At 48.8% G+C, this 20,667-nt stretch overlaps 1 protein-coding gene across 1 annotated transcript in view; it reads right to left on the bottom strand.

The window, feature by feature from the left end:
• CORO7 (coronin 7) overlaps positions 1-20,667 on the bottom strand; it is a 201,408-nt gene that overhangs the window by 23,851 nt on the left and 156,890 nt on the right. The window contains exons 12-18 of the mRNA XM_075566337.1: positions 7,522-7,576; positions 7,110-7,167; positions 6,246-6,391; positions 4,345-4,440; positions 2,929-3,045; positions 2,144-2,240; positions 712-887 (exon numbers count right to left, since the gene is read on the bottom strand). Coding sequence (XP_075422452.1) covers positions 712-887; positions 2,144-2,240; positions 2,929-3,045; positions 4,345-4,440; positions 6,246-6,391; positions 7,110-7,167; positions 7,522-7,576 — 745 coding nt within the window. The remainder of the gene's footprint in view (positions 1-711; positions 888-2,143; positions 2,241-2,928; positions 3,046-4,344; positions 4,441-6,245; positions 6,392-7,109; positions 7,168-7,521; positions 7,577-20,667) is intronic.

The raw sequence follows: 20,667 nt of genomic DNA, 5'->3' as shown, positions 1-20,667 counted from the left end.
GGAAGTTCCATGCTGCCACTTATGGTTCAGGAAGTTCCATGCTGCCACTTATGATACAGGAAGTTCCATGCTGCCACTTATGGTTCAGGAAGTTCCATGCTGCCACTTATGATACAGGAAGTTCCATGCTGCCACTTATGATACAGGAAGTTCCATGCTGCCACATTGATGATGTCACTTATAGTACAGGAAGTTCCATGCTGCCACTTATGGTTCAGGAAGTTCCATGCTGCCACTTATGATACAGGAAGTTCCATGCTGCCACTTATGATACAGGAAGTTCTATGCTGCCACATTGATGATGTCACTTATAGTACAGGAAGTTCCATGCTGCCACTTATGGTTCAGGAAGTTCCATGCTGCCACTTATGGTACAGGAAGTTCTATGCTGCCACATTGATGATGTCACTTATAGTACAGGAAGCTCCATGCTGCCACTTATGGTACAGGAAGTTCCATGCTGCCACATTGATGATGTCACTTATAGTACAGGAAAATCCATAAATGACCGCTGGACAGCAGAGAGACGCAGAAAATGGCGGCACACAGAGGGGACCGTCCCGTCCATCACTTGGGAGGATTTTATTAATATATTACCCATGAAGAAATTCAGATGAAAGATTTTCTATTTGTGGGGTACAGTAGCTGCCGTTGACATCTTCTAGCAGCGAAGGGTTCAAGTTAGGGTGGAAGGTAGCCCCCCTCACTTACCTCCAGCACGGCTACCTGCCCCCCCGGGCTGGACAGTGGCAGGGCCAGTCGCTGGGACGTCACACACAGCCCGTCACTCTCTCCCGGGGCGCTCTGGCTCACCCCCCGCAGGTTGGTGATGTGATTGTCATGGTGCAGCACGGTCCCTTGGGTGTGACGAAACCGGGAGATGGGACCTGGCAGAGGGGACACCCGCAGCGTGAGGAAGACACGGCCCACCCCTCACCCATTGCCAAACCCACGCTTTACCACGGGCAGCACCCGAATCATTTCAGTAGCATGCTTAATGAGTTAATTTTTTTTGTTTTTTTTTTAAACAACTGACAAAAAGAAGTATTTTTAAACACATTTTTAATGCCCCCATAGTAACCAAATGCTTTAAAGTGTTTTTACAGCCTTTACCTAATCTCTTGCGATAAGACTGCTGTATATGCAGGGAAAATGTTGAGCCGGACTTGAACTTGTTTTAACAAATTCTGCTGCCCTCATTAACCAAAGAGGAAGGACCGCGATTAATAGATAAGGTCAGAATTACACCGGACCACGATTAATAGATAAGGTCAGAATTACACCGGACCACGATTAATAGATAAGGTCAGAATTACACCGGACCACGATTAATAGATAAGGTCAGAATTACACCGGACCGCGATTAATAGATAAGGTCAGAATTACACCGGACCACGATTAATAGATAAGGTCAGAATTACACCGGACCACGATTAATAGATAAGGTCAGAATTACACCGGACCACGATTAATAGATAAGGTCAGAATTACACCGGACCACGATTAATAGATAAGGTCAGAATTACACCGGACCACGATTAAAAGATAAGGTCAGAATTACACCGGACCACGATTAATAGATAAGGTCAGAATTACACCGGACCACGATTAATAGATAAGGTCAGAATTACACCGGACCACGATTAATAGATAAGGTCAGAATTACACCGGACCACGATTAATAGATAAGGTCAGAATTACACCGGACCACGATTAATAGATAAGGTCAGAATTACACCGGACCACGATTAATAGATAAGGTCAGAATTACACCGGACCACAGGAATTAGAAACATATAAAACATTTTTACACCAGAAGAAAAGGAAGTGAAAATGTTACTTTAAGGGGAATTGAATCGTGTATGGAGAGTTTTGCAGGCACACTGAGCCCCAAAGAGTTTACAATCTAATTTTAACACCTGAGGCACAAGCCGAGTTAATACCGGGATCCACGCCAACTTCACCCACTTCAAAGGCATTTTGCTATAGGAGCCATCTCTCTGTGTACCACAGCTCTGAAATGTAGCGGTGCCAGACTTACCCAGAATGCTTTGCAGAGGGAGTACCTGGCATACCCAGAATGCTTTGCAGAGGGAGTACCTGACATACCCAGAATGCTTTGCAGGATGAGGACCTGACTTACCCAGCATGCTTTGCAGGGAGCGCTGGCTGGCGCTGGAGACTATCCCGCTAGTGGGGGAGGTGAGAGAGCTGGAGGGCGAGGAGAGAGAGCTACCATCCTGGTGGGAAAGAGAGACACGGGCTCCATGTGCACACTGACACACATATACTGATATGTATATATAATAATTGTGTGTGTGTATGTGTGTGTGTGAGAGATATATATACTGTACAGTGTTCGACAAACCTATACATTTGCTCGCCCCGGGCGAGTGGATTTAACCCCCGGGCGAGTAAATATTGGCCCAAGCAGCACACGTTTGATACTAGGTGGCGAGTAGATTTTTTTGTGTGACGAGTAGATTTTTTGGTGTTTTGTCAACCACTGTATATACACATACACAAATACAGTATATACACACAGACTACTAAACAATTCACTCTCATACATGCTGATACAGCCATAGATATACACACACGATGCACAAAATGATAGCTATATAAACCCTACATATATACACACATACATAAGCACATAAACAGACACAGAGAAACACAGTGATATACATAGGTACATATACATACACAGGTATGAATGACTATGTACACACACAGTGATATACATTGGTACATGTACACAGAGATATGTATTTACACACACACTGATACATATAGGTATATATAAATAGACATGTACATATACAGTATATGTAGTGATATATATATATATATATATACACACACAGATATGTATATGTTCACACACTGATACACACTTGTGCTGAGGCTGGCTGGGCTGGTACTCACACACGGCTCAGCATCAGGTGACACAATGTCCTGCTCACTGTCACCCATCTGTCCCCCTGTGCTGGAGTGACGGGGAGGAAGGGACCGACGGGCGGGGTCCAGGCTGATCTTCTGCACCTGAAGGGGGAGTAATGATACGACTAATACCCCACAGCACCCAGGGAACAGGGGACGTCTACGCTAATCATCATGCTGGTTGCCATACTCTGCGGGGAGGGGATAATGGGGCGATGCCCTGCGGGGGGAGCACGGGGCCGATGCCCTGCGGGGGAGGAAGGGGCCGATGCCCTGCGGGGGGAGCACGGGGCCGATGCCATGCGGGGGAGGAAGGGGCCGATGCTCTGCGGGGGAGCACGGGGCGATGCCCTGCGGGGGAGGACGGGGGCGATGCCCTGCGGGGGAGGAAGGGGCCGATGCTCTGCGGGGGAGGAAGGGGCTGATGCCCTGCGGGGGATGAAGGGGCCGATGCCCTGCGGGGGAGCACGGGGCAATGCCCTGCGGGGGAGGACGGGGCCGGTGCCCTGCGGGGGAGGAAGGGGCCGGTGCCCTGCGGGGGAGGAAGGGGCCGATGCCATGCGGGGGAGGAAGGGGCCGATGCCATGCGGGGGAGGAAGGGGCCGATGCTCTGCGGGGAAGGAAGGGGCCGATGCTCTGCGGGGGAGCACGGGGGCGATGCCCTGCGGGGGAGCACAGGGGCGATGCCCTGCGGGGGAGCACGGGGCCGATGCCCTGCGGGGGAGCACGGGGCCGATGCCCTGCGGGGGAGCACGGGGCCGATGCCCTGCGGGGGAGCACGGGGCCGATGCCCTGCGGGGGAGCACGGGGCCGATGCCCTGCGGGGGAGCACGGGGCCGATGCCCTGCGGGGGAGCACGGGGCCGATGCTCTACGGGGGAGGAAGGGGCCGATGCTCTGCGGGGGAGGAAGGGGCCGATGCTCTGCGGGGGAGCACGGGGCCGATGCCCTGCGGGGGAGCACGGGGCCGATGCCCTGCGGGGGAGCACGGGGCCGATGCCCTGCGGGGGAGAACGGGGCCGATGCCCTGCGGGGGAGCACGAGGGCGATGCCCTGCGGGGGAGCACGGGGCCGATGCCCTGCGGGGGAGCACGGGGCCGATGCCCTGCGGGTGAGCACGAGGGCGATGCCCTGCGGGGGAGCACGGGGCCGATGCCCTGCGGGGGAGCACGGGGCCGATGCCCTGCGGGGGAGCACGGGGCCGATGCCCTGCGGGGGAGCACGGGGCCGATGCCCTGCGGGGGAGCACGGGGCCGATGCCCTGCGGGGGAGCACGGGGCGTTGCCCTGCGGGGGAGCACGGGGCGATGCTCTGCGGGGGAGTACGGGGCGTTGTCCTGCGGGGGAGCACGGTCGATGCTCTGCAGGGCGGACGGGGCGATGCTCTGCGAGCTGTCCCTCACCTGCATGTTGTCTCCCGCCTGCCAGTCCTGAGCTGAGAGCGCCGCGGTGCCGCTCGCTGTGTCTGGGAACAGATCCACAGCGAACTCCTGCACTGACTGCGAGACACAGCGAGAGCGTCAGAGACAAAGCGAGAGTGTCGGAGACGCAGCGAGACACAGCAAGAGTGTCAGAGACCCAGCAAAAGAAAGAGTCGGGGGCGCAGCGAGAGAGTGTCAGCCATACTGCAAGAGTGTCAGAGACACAGTGAGAGAGCGTCAGAGACTGCGAGAGACAGAGACACAGCGAAGCAGTAAGAGTGTCAGAGACACAGCGAGATAGAAAGAGCATAAGAGATACAGCGAGACACAGTGAGAGCGTCCGAGACACAGTGAGAGCGTCCGAGACACAGTGAGAGCATCAGACACACAGCGAGAGCGTCAGAGACAAAGCGAGAGTGTCAGACACAGCAAGAGCATCAGAGACACAGCGAGCGCGTCAGAGACACCGGAGACACATTGAGAGAGCGTCAGAGACAGAATGACACAGCGAGAGAGCAACACGGCGAGTGAGCAACATCGTGAGAGGGCGCAAGTCAGAGACAGGACAAGACAGTATTAGGAACAGAGACAACTGAGGGCGATAGCATCCCAGACACACATAAACCGGGCGAGAGCATCAGAGACAGAGCGAGACAGGGCGAGAGTCGAGAGGAGCTCGAGACAGCGAGTCAGAGCGAGACAGGGCGAGAGAGACAGAGCGAGACAGGGCGAGAGAGTCAGAGCGAGAAGGGCGAGAGACAGAGGACAGGGCGAGAGAGTCAGAGCGAGACAGGGGCGAGAGAGACAGAGCGAGACAGGGCGAGAGAGTCAGAGCGAGACAGGGCGAGAGAGACAGAGCGAGACAGGGCGAGAGAGACAGAGCGAGACAGGGCGAGAGAGACAGAGCGAGACAGGGCGAGAGAGTCAGAGCGAGACAGGGCGAGAGAGACAGAGCGAGACAGGGCGAGAGAGTCAGAGCGAGACAGGGCGAGAGAGTCAGAGCGAGACAGGGCGAGAGAGTCAGAGCGAGACAGGGCTAGAGAGACAGAGCGAGACAGGGCGAGAGAGACAGAGCGAGACAGGGCGAGAGAGTCAGAGCGAGACAGACAGAGCGAGACAGGGCGAGAGAGACAGAGCGAGACAGGGCGAGAGAGACAGAGCGAGACAGGGCGAGAGAGACAGAGCGAGACAGGGCGAGAGAGTCAGAGCGAGACAGGGCGAGAGAGACAGAGCGAGACAGGGCGAGAGAGTCAGAGCGAGACAGGGCGAGAGAGACAGAGCGAGACAGGGCGAGAGAGTCAGAGCGAGACAGGGCGAGAGAGTCAGAGCGAGACAGGGCGAGAGAGTCAGAGCGAGACAGGGCTAGAGAGACAGAGCGAGACAGGGCGAGAGAGACAGAGCGAGACAGGGCGAGAGAGTCAGAGCGAGACAGACAGAGCGAGACAGGGCGAGAGAGACAGAGCGAGACAGGGCGAGAGAGACAGAGCGAGACAGGGCGAGAGAGACAGAGCGAGACAGGGCGAGAGAGACAGAGCGAGACAGGGCGAGAGAGACGCAGAGCGAGAGCCTCAGATACTGAGTACAAGAGGGTGAAACACTGAAAGACAGAGAATAAGAGACGATGTGCTGAGCGGGCGATAGCAGGGTGCAGGCAGTACTGTGGGCTACTGTACACTGGTTAGCCGACGCTAAGCACATGGGACAGGAGGCTGAGAGAGAAGCAGGCAGACAGATGCGTGGCAGAGAGACACTGAGGACAGACACGTGGCAGAGAGATGTGTAGTTTGAGACAGACATGTGGCAGAAAGATACGTGTGGCAGAGATGCGTAGGTACAGAGAGACGTGTGGCAGAGAGACACGTGGGTACAGAAACGCGTGGTACCTTGCGTGGGACGGTGTAACTGATGGGAATAATGAACCTGTCAGTCAGCTGAAGGAGACGCAGCAGCTCACAGCTCATCACATCGAGACACAGCTTGGGGACCAGAGCCACGCCACGAGACTTCTCTTCTGTGACACACTGCGAGACTGAGAAAGAGAGAGTGTGTCACATGCCGCGAGACTGCGAGAGAGTGTCACATGAGAGACTTCTCCTCTGTGACATACTGCGACGCAGAGAGCGAATTCCTCACGCTTCGAGACTGATCCTCTGTGACACTGTGAGACAGAGTCACACGCCGCGAGACTGCTCCACTGTGACTGACTGCGAGACTGATCCTCTTTGTCATAGTGTCTACACAGAGATACACACACACACACACACACACACACACATTGATACACACACAGACAGACCCACTGATAGACAAACTGATACACACACAGATAAACACGCACTGATATACAGACCTTCTGATGCACACACACTGATAATACACACAAATATACTGATACACATTGATACACACAAACATACTGATACACATTGATACACACAAACATACTGATACACATTGATACACACAAACATACTGATACACATTGATACACACAAACATACTGATACACATTGATACACACAAACATACTGATACACACAAACATACTGATACACATTGATACACACAAACATACTGATACACATTGATACAAATAACGATATACACAGACACACTGATACACTGGCACATAATACACATTCACGCACATACACTGATAAACACGCACACAGAGACATCGATACACACTCTGATCTCTGCAGGACTGAGGAAGTGGACAGCTAATAAAATACAGTAAGGGCTCTTACTCTGAGTGATACCGTGCGGCTCAGTGCTGATCTCCATACAATACACCATTCCTTCACCCTGCAGAAGAGACAGACCCCTCAATATACACACAGATTAGCATTATATATGGGGTCCATAACCCTCAGTCGTCCACCTAACATCTTGACAGCCAGGGGTTACAGAAAGATGCATGGAACCGCCACCCAGCATAGGTACTCTGGGCGTGTAAATGGAAAGCAGTGGTACTCACTAATACTACGCCACTTCAGGGTCTCTGGGATAAGCACGAGTGGCATCTTACATATGGCTGGAAAACAGGGATGTAATGGGGTCCGAGGCTAGACAACCTCAAGAAGGGGCAGGCTGGGTCACCAAAGGCTCCTTAGTAGCAAGTGCTTCTGGGTAATGATGTGAAGGCAGGGGAAGGGTTACCTGAGCAGCCAGTATCAGCAGCCCTGTGTCTGCATCGTACAGCGGGATGAGAAGTCTGTGGAGAGACGTGGTCCTGGTTACTCGCTGTATATGAAACCCGTGAACAGACCAGCCCCCCCCCGTGTCCTGGTCCTGTATACCCACACACAGATCTCTCGGTGACATGTATCTAAATACGTCTGTACATGAATATAACCTTGCCCTATACAATTTGCCCTTCCGTGTCCTCCTCCTCTATCTGCATGTCTCCCGACACACCAGGTAGAGTGTGAGCTCTGTGGGGCAGGGACTTCTATACCCCCAATGTTACTGTTATACACTTATTTGTACTAATATTCCTGTACACTATCTCTTTAAAGCCGCAATCCCCCCAAATGCTACGTGAGTTGAACTCATATGATGTTCGTACCGGTGGACACCCTGAGCACGTCCTGCTCTTTAAAACAAAAATACCTTTTTACAGTTTAAAAATCCCGATTTCCCTCATCTCTGGCTCCTGAGGTTCCCACGGTCTGCTTTACACTGCACTGGGCTCCATTTTAAGTTAATTAGTTGACACGTCATGTCCTATATAAGTTCCGGTACAGTGCAGGGATCTTCACTCTTTGATAAAGTCTATCTATAGACGAAACGCGTCAGTGTTGCTACTGATGCTCACTGTTTAGTTTAATAAAGTTTTTTTTACATTTTTTCAATGCGTTGGTTGTGTGGAGTGCTGTGACCACGGTTACTATTTCCTCTCCATTTTCAGTTCCCAGACACTTAATATTTCAAATGCTTTTATCTCCTGAACGGAGGTTCAAAATAAAGCGTTGGAGAGGGTGAGAAGAGCTCTCCTCAAGTAAGTAAGTAAAAAACACTACATCGCAGTAGTTCTCCCCACTTACCACTTAGATTGTAAGCTCTTCGGGGCGGGACTCCTTTTCCTACGTGTTACTTTTAAGTATGAGGCGCTTGTTCCCATGATGTGTTATATTATTACGCCACGTGTATTATTGCTGTGACGCGCTATTTACTTGGCTGACACTATACACCAAGATATAGACACACATACTGACGGGGAGAGGAGCAGAAATGTGTCTTAGGCTGCGTTTAAAGTAGACGGAGCGCCTGGCGACGCGCGCCTCTCGCTCGAGTGATCCCTGCACTGTGGTCCGAGGCGACGGGGAGGCCTTATACCGCATTTCTGTATTTCAATTCTAATTGTTCATTTATTGTAGCTTAGATTCATTACGTTTTCTTTCTTAGGGTTCCACCACCTTCTCCCATAAGAAACACCAGTGTTATATGTATATACACATAAATAAATACACAAACACACACTGGCGGATTTCCCCTTAAGCCCGATAGGCCTAGGGTGGCAAAATTTTGGGGCGGCAAAAATGTCCGCCGCCATATACAGATGCCGCACTCTCAGGTCTATCGGGCCTGATGGGAAGGCACTTACGTGTGCGGACGCCCCCTTGCTGCCGTCCTCCTCCATCCAAATCACACTTCAAATGACGCAGCGGATGTCATCAACGTGACGTTGCGCCTTCCAATGCCTTCATGACGTCGCGTTACCATGGCAACACGATATTGTGCGACGTCACGTTGGTGACTTCTGATTACAGCAGAAGATAACGGAGCTCTGATTACAGCAGGAGATAACGGAGCTCTGATTACAGCAGGAGATAACGGAGCTCTGATTACAGCAGAAGATAACGGAGCTCTGATTACAGCAGAAGATAACGGAGCTCTGATTACAGCAGAAGATAACGGAGCTCTGATTACAGCAGAAGATAACGAAGCTCTGATTACAGCAGAAGATAACGGAGCTCTGATTACAGCAGAAGATAACGGAGCTCTGATTACAGCAGAGGATAATGGAGCTCTGATTACAGCAGAAGATAACGGAGCTCTGATTACAGCAGAAGATAACGAAGCTCTGATTACAGCAGAAGATAACGGAGCTCTGATTACAGCAGAAGATAACGGAGCTCTGATTACAGCAGAAGATAACGGAGCTCTGATTACAGCAGAAGATAACGGAGCTCTGATTACAGCAGGAGATAACGGAGTTCTGATTACAGCAGAAGATAACGGAGCTCTGATTACAGCAGAAGATAACGGAGCTCTGATTACAGCAGAAGATAACGGAGCTCTGATTACAGCAGGAGATAACGGAGCTCTGATTACAGCAGAAGATAACGAAGCTCTGATTACAGCAGAAGATAACGGAGCTCTGATTACAGCAGGAGATAACGGAGCTCTGATTACAGCAGAAGATAACGGAGCTCTGATTACAGCAGAAGATAACGGAGCTCTGATTACAGCAGGAGATAACGGAGCTCTGATTACAGCAGAAGATAACGAAGCTCTGATTACAGCAGAAGATAACGGAGCTCTGATTACAGCAGAAGATAACGGAGCTCTGATTACAGCAGGAGATAACGGAGCTCTGATTACAGCAGAAGATAACGGAGCTCTGATTACAGCAGAGGATAACGGAGCTCTGATTACAGCAGAAGATAACGGAGCTCTGATTACAGCAGGAGATAACGGAGCTCTGATTACAGCAGAAGATAACGGAGCTCTGATTACAGCAGAGGATAACAGAGCTCTGATTACAGCAGAAGATAACGGAGCTCTGATTACAGCAGAAGATAACGGAGCTCTGATTACAGCAGGAGATAACGGAGCTCTGATTACAGCAGGAGATAACGGAGCTCTGATTACAGCAGGAGATAACGGAGTTCTGATTACAGCAGAAGATAACGGAGCTCTGATTACAGCAGAAGATAACGGAGCTCTGATTACAGCAGAAGATAACGGAGCTCTGATTACAGCAGGAGATAACGGAGCTCTGATTACAGCAGGAGATAACGAAGCTCTGATTACAGCAGAAGATAACAGAGCTCTGATTACAGCAGAAGATAACGGAGCTCTGATTACAGCAGGAGATAACGGAGCTCTGATTACAGCAGAAGATAACGGAGCTCTGATTACAGCAGAGGATAACGGAGCTCTGATTACAGCAGAAGATAACGGAGCTCTGATTACAGCAGGAGATAACGGAGCTCTGATTACAGCAGAAGATAACGGAGCTCTGATTACAGCAGGAGATAACGGAGCTCTGATTACAGCAGAAGATAACGGAGCTCTGATTACAGCAGAAGATAACGGAGCTCTGATTACAGCAGGAGATAACGGAGCTCTGATTACAGCAGAAGATAACGGAGCTCTGATTACAGCAGAAGATAACGGAGCTCTGATTACAGCAGAAGATAACGGAGCTCTGATTACAGCAGGAGATAACGGAGTTCTGATTACAGCAGAAGATAACGGAGCTCTGATTACAGCAAAAGATAACGGAGCTCTGATTACAGCAGAAGATAACGGAGCTCTGATTACAGCAGGAGATAACGGAGCTCTGATTACAGCAAAAGATAACGAAGCTCTGATTACAGCAGAAGATAACGAAGCTCTGATTACAGCAGAAGATAACGAAGCTCTGATTACAGCAGGAGATAACGGAGCTCTGATTACAGCAGAAGATAACGGAGCTCTGATTACAGCAGAGGATAACGAAGCTCTGATTACAGCAGAAGATAACGGAGCTCTGATTACAGCAGAAGATAACGGAGCTCTGATTACAGCAGAGGATAACGGAGCTCTGATTACAGCAGGAGATAACGGAGCTCTGATTACAGCAGAAGATAACGGAGCTCTGATTACAGCAGAAGATAACGGAGCTCTGATTACAGCAGAGGATAACAGAGTTCTGATTGCAGCAGAAGATAACGGAGCTCTGATTACAGCAGGAGATAACGGAGCTCTGATTACAGCAGAGGATAACGGAGCTCTGATTACAGCAGGAGATAACGGAGCTCTGATTGCAGCAGAAGATAACGGAACTCTGATTACAGCAGAGGATAATGGAGCTCTGATTACAGCAGAAGATAACGGAGCTCTGATTACAGCAGAAGATAACGGAGCTCTGATTACAGCAGAGGATAACAGAGCTCTGATTACAGCAGAAGATAACGGAGCTCTGATTACAGCAGAAGATAACGGAGCTCTGATTACAGCAGGAGATAACGGAGCTCTGATTACAGCAGGAGATAACGGAGCTCTGATTACAGCAGGAGATAACGGAGTTCTGATTACAGCAGAAGATAACGGAGCTCTGATTACAGCAGAAGATAACGGAGCTCTGATTACAGCAGAAGATAACGGAGCTCTGATTACAGCAGGAGATAACGGAGCTCTGATTACAGCAGGAGATAACGAAGCTCTGATTACAGCAGAAGATAACAGAGCTCTGATTACAGCAGAAGATAACGGAGCTCTGATTACAGCAGGAGATAACGGAGCTCTGATTACAGCAGAAGATAACGGAGCTCTGATTACAGCAGAGGATAACGGAGCTCTGATTACAGCAGAAGATAACGGAGCTCTGATTACAGCAGGAGATAACGGAGCTCTGATTACAGCAGAAGATAACGGAGCTCTGATTACAGCAGGAGATAACGGAGCTCTGATTACAGCAGAAGATAACGGAGCTCTGATTACAGCAGAAGATAACGGAGCTCTGATTACAGCAGGAGATAACGGAGCTCTGATTACAGCAGAAGATAACGGAGCTCTGATTACAGCAGAAGATAACGGAGCTCTGATTACAGCAGAAGATAACGGAGCTCTGATTACAGCAGGAGATAACGGAGTTCTGATTACAGCAGAAGATAACGGAGCTCTGATTACAGCAAAAGATAACGGAGCTCTGATTACAGCAGAAGATAACGGAGCTCTGATTACAGCAGGAGATAACGGAGCTCTGATTACAGCAAAAGATAACGAAGCTCTGATTACAGCAGAAGATAACGAAGCTCTGATTACAGCAGAAGATAACGAAGCTCTGATTACAGCAGGAGATAACGGAGCTCTGATTACAGCAGAAGATAACGGAGCTCTGATTACAGCAGAGGATAACGAAGCTCTGATTACAGCAGAAGATAACGGAGCTCTGATTACAGCAGAAGATAACGGAGCTCTGATTACAGCAGAGGATAACGGAGCTCTGATTACAGCAGGAGATAACGGAGCTCTGATTACAGCAGAAGATAACGGAGCTCTGATTACAGCAGAAGATAACGGAGCTCTGATTACAGCAGAGGATAACAGAGTTCTGATTGCAGCAGAAGATAACGGAGCTCTGATTACAGCAGGAGATAACGGAGCTCTGATTACAGCAGAGGATAACGGAGCTCTGATTACAGCAGGAGATAACGGAGCTCTGATTGCAGCAGAAGATAACGGAACTCTGATTACAGCAGAGGATAATGGAGCTCTGATTACAGCAGAAGATAACGGAGCTCTGATTACAGCAGAAGATAACGGAGCTCTGATTACAGCAGAAGATAACGGAGCTCTGATTACAGCAGAAGATAACGGAGCTCTGATTACAGCAGAAGATAACGGAGCTCTGATTACAGCAGAAGATAACGGAGCTCTGATTACAGCAGAAGATAACGGAGCTCTGATTACAGCAGGAGATAACGGAGTTCTGATTACAGCAGAAGATAACGGAGCTCTGATTACAGCAGAAGATAACGGAGCTCTGATTACAGCAGAAGATAACGGAGCTCTGATTACAGCAGGAGATAACGGAGCTCTGATTACAGCAGAAGATAACGAAGCTCTGATTACAGCAGAAGATAACGGAGCTCTGATTACAGCAGGAGATAACGGAGCTCTGATTACAGCAGAAGATAACGGAGCTCTGATTACAGCAGAAGATAACGGAGCTCTGATTACAGCAGGAGATAACGGAGCTCTGATTACAGCAGAAGATAACGAAGCTCTGATTACAGCAGAAGATAACGGAGCTCTGATTACAGCAGAAGATAACGGAGCTCTGATTACAGCAGGAGATAACGGAGCTCTGATTACAGCAGAAGATAACGGAGCTCTGATTACAGCAGAGGATAACGGAGCTCTGATTACAGCAGAAGATAACGGAGCTCTGATTACAGCAGGAGATAACGGAGCTCTGATTACAGCAGAAGATAACGGAGCTCTGATTACAGCAGAGGATAACAGAGCTCTGATTACAGCAGAAGATAACGGAGCTCTGATTACAGCAGAAGATAACGGAGCTCTGATTACAGCAGGAGATAACGGAGCTCTGATTACAGCAGGAGATAACGGAGCTCTGATTACAGCAGGAGATAACGGAGTTCTGATTACAGCAGAAGATAACGGAGCTCTGATTACAGCAGAAGATAACGGAGCTCTGATTACAGCAGAAGATAACGGAGCTCTGATTACAGCAGGAGATAACGGAGCTCTGATTACAGCAGGAGATAACGAAGCTCTGATTACAGCAGAAGATAACAGAGCTCTGATTACAGCAGAAGATAACGGAGCTCTGATTACAGCAGGAGATAACGGAGCTCTGATTACAGCAGAAGATAACGGAGCTCTGATTACAGCAGAGGATAACGGAGCTCTGATTACAGCAGAAGATAACGGAGCTCTGATTACAGCAGGAGATAACGGAGCTCTGATTACAGCAGAAGATAACGGAGCTCTGATTACAGCAGGAGATAACGGAGCTCTGATTACAGCAGAAGATAACGGAGCTCTGATTACAGCAGAAGATAACGGAGCTCTGATTACAGCAGGAGATAACGGAGCTCTGATTACAGCAGAAGATAACGGAGCTCTGATTACAGCAGAAGATAACGGAGCTCTGATTACAGCAGAAGATAACGGAGCTCTGATTACAGCAGGAGATAACGGAGTTCTGATTACAGCAGAAGATAACGGAGCTCTGATTACAGCAAAAGATAACGGAGCTCTGATTACAGCAGAAGATAACGGAGCTCTGATTACAGCAGGAGATAACGGAGCTCTGATTACAGCAAAAGATAACGAAGCTCTGATTACAGCAGAAGATAACGAAGCTCTGATTACAGCAGAAGATAACGGAGCTCTGATTACAGCAGAAGATAACGAAGCTCTGATTACAGCAGGAGATAACGGAGCTCTGATTACAGCAGAAGATAACGGAGCTCTGATTACAGCAGAGGATAACGAAGCTCTGATTACAGCAGAAGATAACGGAGCTCTGATTACAGCAGAAGATAACGGAGCTCTGATTACAGCAGAGGATAACAGAGCTCTGATTACAGCAGGAGATAACGGAGCTCTGATTACAGCAGAAGATAACGGAGCTCTGATTACAGCAGAAGATAACGGAGCTCTGATTACAGCAGAGGATAACAGAGTTCTGATTGTATCTCTGAATTACAGAACGAACAGCCAGAAGATAACGGAGCTCTGATTACAGCAGCACGATAACGAAGCTCTGATTACTAGCAGAAGATAACGAAGCTCTGATCTCCAGCAAGAAGATAACGGAACTCTGATTACAGCAAGCAGATACCGAGCTCTGATTACAGCAGGAGATAACGGAGCTCTGATTACAGCAGGAGATAACGGAGCTCTGATTGCAGCAGGAGATAACGGAGCTCTGATTGCAGCAGAAGATAACGGAGCTCTGATTACAGCAGAAGATAACGGAGCTCTGATTACAGCAGAAGATAACGGAGCTCTGATTACAGCAGAAGATAACGGAGCTCTGATTACAGCAGAGGATAACGGAGCTCTGATTACAGCAGAAGATAACGGAGCTCTGATTACAGCAGAAGATAACGAAGCTCTGATTACAGCAGAAGATAACGAAGCTCTGATTACAGCAGAAGATAACGGAGCTCTGATTACAGCAGAAGATAACGAAGCTCTGATTACAGCAGAAGATAACGGAGCTCTGATTACAGCAGGAGATAACGGAGCTCTGATTACAGCAGGAGATAACGGAGCTCTGATTACAGCAGAAGATAACGGAGCTCTGATTACAGCAGGAGATAACGGAGCTCTGATTACAGCAGGAGATAACGGAGCTCTGATTACAGCAGGAGATAACGGAGCTCTGATTACAGCAGAAGATAACGGAGCTCTGATTACAGCAGAAGATAACGGAGCTCTGATTACAGCAGGAGATAACGGAGCTCTGATTACAGCAGGAGATAACGGAGCTCTGATTACAGCAGAGGATAACGGAGCTCTGATTACAGCAGAGGATAACGGAGCTCTGATTACAGCAGAAGATAACGGAGCTCTGATTACAGCAGAAGATAACGAAGCTCTGATTACAGCAGAAGATAACGGAGCTCTGATTACAGCAGAAGATAACGGAGCTCTTATTACAGCAGGAGATAACGGAGCTCTGATTACAGCAGAAGATAACGGAGCTCTGATTGCAGCAGAATATAACGGAGCTCTGATTACAGCAGAGGATAACGGAGCTCTGATTACAGCAGAGGATAACGGAGCTCTGATTACAGCAGAAGATAACGGAGCTCTGATTACAGCAGAAGATAACGGAGCTCTGATTACAGCAGGAGATAACGGAGCTCTGATTACAGCAGAAGATAACGGAGCTCTGATTACAGCAGAAGATAACGGAGCTCTGATTACAGCAGGAGATAACGGAGCTCTGATTACAGCAGAAGATAACGGAGCTCTGATTACAGCAGAAGATAACGGAGCTCTGATTACAGCAGAAGATAACGGAGCTCTGATTACAGCAGAAGATAACGGAGCTCTGATTGCAGCAGGAGATAACGGAGCTCTGATTACAGCAGAGGATAACGGAGCTCTGATTACAGCAGAAGATAACGGAGCTCTGATTACAGCAGGAGATAACGGAGCTCTGATTACAGCAGAGGATAACGGAGCTCTGATTACAGCAGAAGATAACGGAGCTCTGATTACAGCAGAGAGAGCAGCAGAAGATAACGGAGCTCTGATTACAGCAGAAGATAACGGAGCTCTGATTACAGCAGGAGATAACGGAGCTCTGATTACAGCAGGAGATAACGGAGCTCTGATTACAGCAGAGGATAACGGAGCTCTGATTACAGCAGAGGATAACGGAGCTCTGATTACAGCAGAAGATAATGGAGCTCTGATTACAGCAGGAGATAACGGAGCTCTGATTACAGCAGGAGATAACGGAGCTCTGATTACAGCAGAAGATAACGGAGCTCTGATTACAGCAGAAGATAACGGAGCTCTGATTACAGCAGGAGATAACGGAGCTCTGATTACAGCAGAAGATAACGGAGCTCTGATTACAGCAGAAGATAACGGAGCTCTGATTACAGCAGAAGATAACAGAGCTCTGATTACAGCTGAAGATAACGGAGCTCTGATTACAGCAGGAGATAACGAAGCTCTGATTACAGCAGAAGATAACGGAGCTCTGATTACAGCAGGAGATAACAGAGCTCTGATTACAGCAAAAGATAACGGAGCTCTGATTACAGCAGAGGATAACGAAGCTCTGATTACAGCAGAAGATAACGGAGCTCTGATTACAGCAGGAGATAACGGAGCTCTGATTACAGCAGAAGATAACGGAGCTCTGATTACAGCAGGAGATAACGGAGCTCTGATTACAGCAGGAGATAACGGAGCTCTGATTACAGCAAAAGATAACGGAGCTCTGATTACAGCAGAAGATAACGGAGCTCTGATTACAGCAGGAGATAACGGAGCTCTGATTACAGCAAAAGATAACGAAGCTCTGATTACAGCAGAAGATAACGAAGCTCTGATTACAGCAGAAGATAACGGAGCTCTGATTGCAGCAGGAGATAACGGAGCTCTGATTACAGCAGAGGATAACGGAGCTCTGATTACAGCAGAAGATAACGGAGCTCTGATTACAGCAGGAGATAACGGAGCTCTGATTACAGCAGAGGATAACGGAGCTCTGATTACAGCAGAAGATAACGGAGCTCTGATTACAGCAGAGAGAGCAGCAGAAGATAACGGAGCTCTGATTACAGCAGAAGATAACGGAGCTCTGATTACAGCAGGAGATAACGGAGCTCTGATTACAGCAGGAGATAACGGAGCTCTGATTACAGCAGAGGATAACGGAGCTCTGATTACAGCAGAGGATAACGGAGCTCTGATTACAGCAGAAGATAATGGAGCTCTGATTACAGCAGGAGATAACGGAGCTCTGATTACAGCAGGAGATAACGGAGCTCTGATTACAGCAGAAGATAACGGAGCTCTGATTACAGCAGAAGATAACGGAGCTCTGATTACAGCAGGAGATAACGGAGCTCTGATTACAGCAGAAGATAACGGAGCTCTGATTACAGCAGAAGATAACGGAGCTCTGATTACAGCAGAAGATAACAGAGCTCTGATTACAGCAGAAGATAACGGAGCTCTGATTGCAGCAGGAGATAACGGAGCTCTGATTACAGCTGAAGATAACGGAGCTCTGATTACAGCAGAAGATAACGGAGCTCTGATTACAGCAGGAGATAACGGAGCTCTGATTACAGCAGAGGATAACGGAGCTCTGATTACAGCAGAAGATAACGGAGCTCTGATTACAGCAGAGAGAGCAGCAGAAGATAACGGAGCTCTGATTACAGCAGAAGATAACGGAGCTCTGATTACAGCAGGAGATAACGGAGCTCTGATTACAGCAGGAGATAACGGAGCTCTGATTACAGCAGAGGATAACGGAGCTCTGATTACAGCAGAGGATAACGGAGCTCTGATTACAGCAGAAGATAATGGAGCTCTGATTACAGCAGGAGATAACGGAGCTCTGATTACAGCAGGAGATAACGGAGCTCTGATTACAGCAGAAGATAACGGAGCTCTGATTACAGCAGAAGATAACGGAGCTCTGATTACAGCAGGAGATAACGGAGCTCTGATTACAGCAGAAGATAACGGAGCTCTGATTACAGCAGAAGATAACGGAGCTCTGATTACAGCAGAAGATAACAGAGCTCTGATTACAGCTGAAGATAACGGAGCTCTGATTACAGCAGAAGATAACAGAGCTCTGATTACAGCTGAAGATAACGGAGCTCTGATTACAGCAGAAGATAACAGAGCTCTGATTACAGCAGAAGATAACAGAGCTCTGATTACAGCTGAAGATAACGGAGCTCTGATTACAGCAGGAGATAACGGAGCTCTGATTACAGCAGTTAGGTATCTGGATTTAAAGAGCATGTGTAGTGGCTGCTAAATAGGGTCAGTGCTAAAAAGGACTTATTCTTTATTGTCTGAAGCGGCTGTTTCCGGACGAAAATGTCCTTTTACGTCCAGAACATGTAGAATGACTCCCATAGACAAATATTCAACAAGGTCTTAAGTGTCCCTGACACTTGCAGTTACAGGGAGCAAACACAAGGGGGCAGGGGAGATGCATCTGATACACACAGTCCATGCCCAGTGTTAGAAATCTGCAAGGAGGGCAACCCTGTGCCCCCCACACCTCTCCAAGCCAGTACCAGACCCCTCTGCCCAAGGTCACACAGGGAGCCAGTGGCACAGGTAGAGCCTCGCTGAGTCTGACTGACACAAGGGGTCAGGGAATGATGGGCTGTGTCTGAGGTCAGGAAGAGAGCTGGTGGCAGAGCTGGAATCATGTTGAGACGGGTACAAGAAAACTGCTGCGGGTCACACAGAGATCCAGAGGCAGAGATATTGTCTTGTTATGGGTAAGGAGGGTACAAAACACTGCCCTTGGTCACAGAGATTCAGAGGCAGAACTAGTGTTTCATTGTGGGCAAGGAGGGTATAAGAACTCTGCCACAGGTCACACAGAGATCCAGAGGCAGAGCTAGTGTCTCATTTTGGGTAAGTAGGGTACAAAACACTGTCCTAGGCCACACAGAGGTCCAGAGGCAGAGCTAGCCTCATTGAGGGCAAGTGGGGTGTAGGAACTCTGTCTCAGGTCACACAGACGTCCAGAGGCAGAGCTAGAGTCTCATCGAGGGTAAGAGAACTGTGCTAGGTTCACACAGAGGCAGAGCCAGTACCTGACAGACACAGGGGTTTACAGAAACATCGGCTGTGTCACAGGTAATAAAAAGAGCCAGCGGCAGAGCTGCAATCATTCTGGCGCTTAAGAGAGACAGGGACCCTGCACAAGGTCACACACAGATACAGCGGCAGAGCCACGACTAGCCAGAGGTGCAGCAGGACACTGCCTGAGGTCACTCGCACAGCAGAGCCAGATGTAGACACAGAGGGTGTTGCGATTCTGCCGCAAGGTCAGTCAGAAAGTCAGCGGCAGAGCCAGGAGGCAGTAAAGCGAATAATGTGCGGCAGTGAAGGAGTTACTCTCCTTTTATCCCTGTGGCGGCAAAAGGGTTAACCCCTCCATCTATTTCCTGCCGGGCCCCTCTTACGTCATGTCCCTCAAACCGCTCACACACTCCCCCCCCCCCCCCCAGACCCTACTCTACCTCTGCTCCCTCTCCCCTCCCCTCCCCCCCCCCCCCCCAGGGCTGGGAAAACTTCCCCAGAATAACAGGCCCCAGAACACACAGAAAACGTGGGAAGGCAGAACTAGCGCTCACCCATGTAACGTTCACACTGCTCCCCCCCCTCACCCCCTAACGTTTAGGATAACCTGCACTACAGCAAGACCCTAATCACTTCATGCTATCCTCAATTAGCGAGATTTTGGGGGTTGCTGGGATAAAAATAAATGGTATCTTAATGGAAAAGTGCTGGGGGGGGGTTTTAATCAGTGAGAATTCATTGAAGTCTATGAAACGCTGGTACTAATAATCAGTGAGGCCGACCCCAAATCACACAGGAAAATCAGTGGGCGGTGACGTGTCTACTGTTCAGAGTTAGGGTCTTTAAAATGGCAGGAAAGGCATTTAGGAGCTGAGTTCTTTCAGCTATTTGATATACAAATCGAACAATAATAATTTGAAGCCCTGGAAACCAATAAAGTTACTGGGGAGAAAAAGAAAAACAAAAATGGCTGCCCTCTCGCTTACGTTGCCATGGTGATGTTAGAAGTGGTTTGAGGCCCACAGGTCTTAATTTATATGTTTATGTTTTAACAAATAGGTAAATAAAGATAGAAATGTAAACTTGAGGTTAATTGTTTTCGATCATATTTTTATAACCACTAATTAAGACGGGCAGCCATCTTTAAATGACCCTTTTGGTCTGCGTAGGAACTCTCTCACACATCTCGCCATCTCTTCTGTCAAACATTTTAGGGGGTAGATTTATCTCTGGAAATATCTCAAG

Source organism: Ascaphus truei, chromosome 11 (assembly GCF_040206685.1).
Source record: "Ascaphus truei isolate aAscTru1 chromosome 11, aAscTru1.hap1, whole genome shotgun sequence".
Classification (NCBI taxonomy): domain Eukaryota; kingdom Metazoa; phylum Chordata; class Amphibia; order Anura; family Ascaphidae; genus Ascaphus; species Ascaphus truei.
The sequence above is the reverse complement of the archived record's forward strand: the minus strand, read 5'-3'. Positions and strand labels throughout refer to the sequence as shown.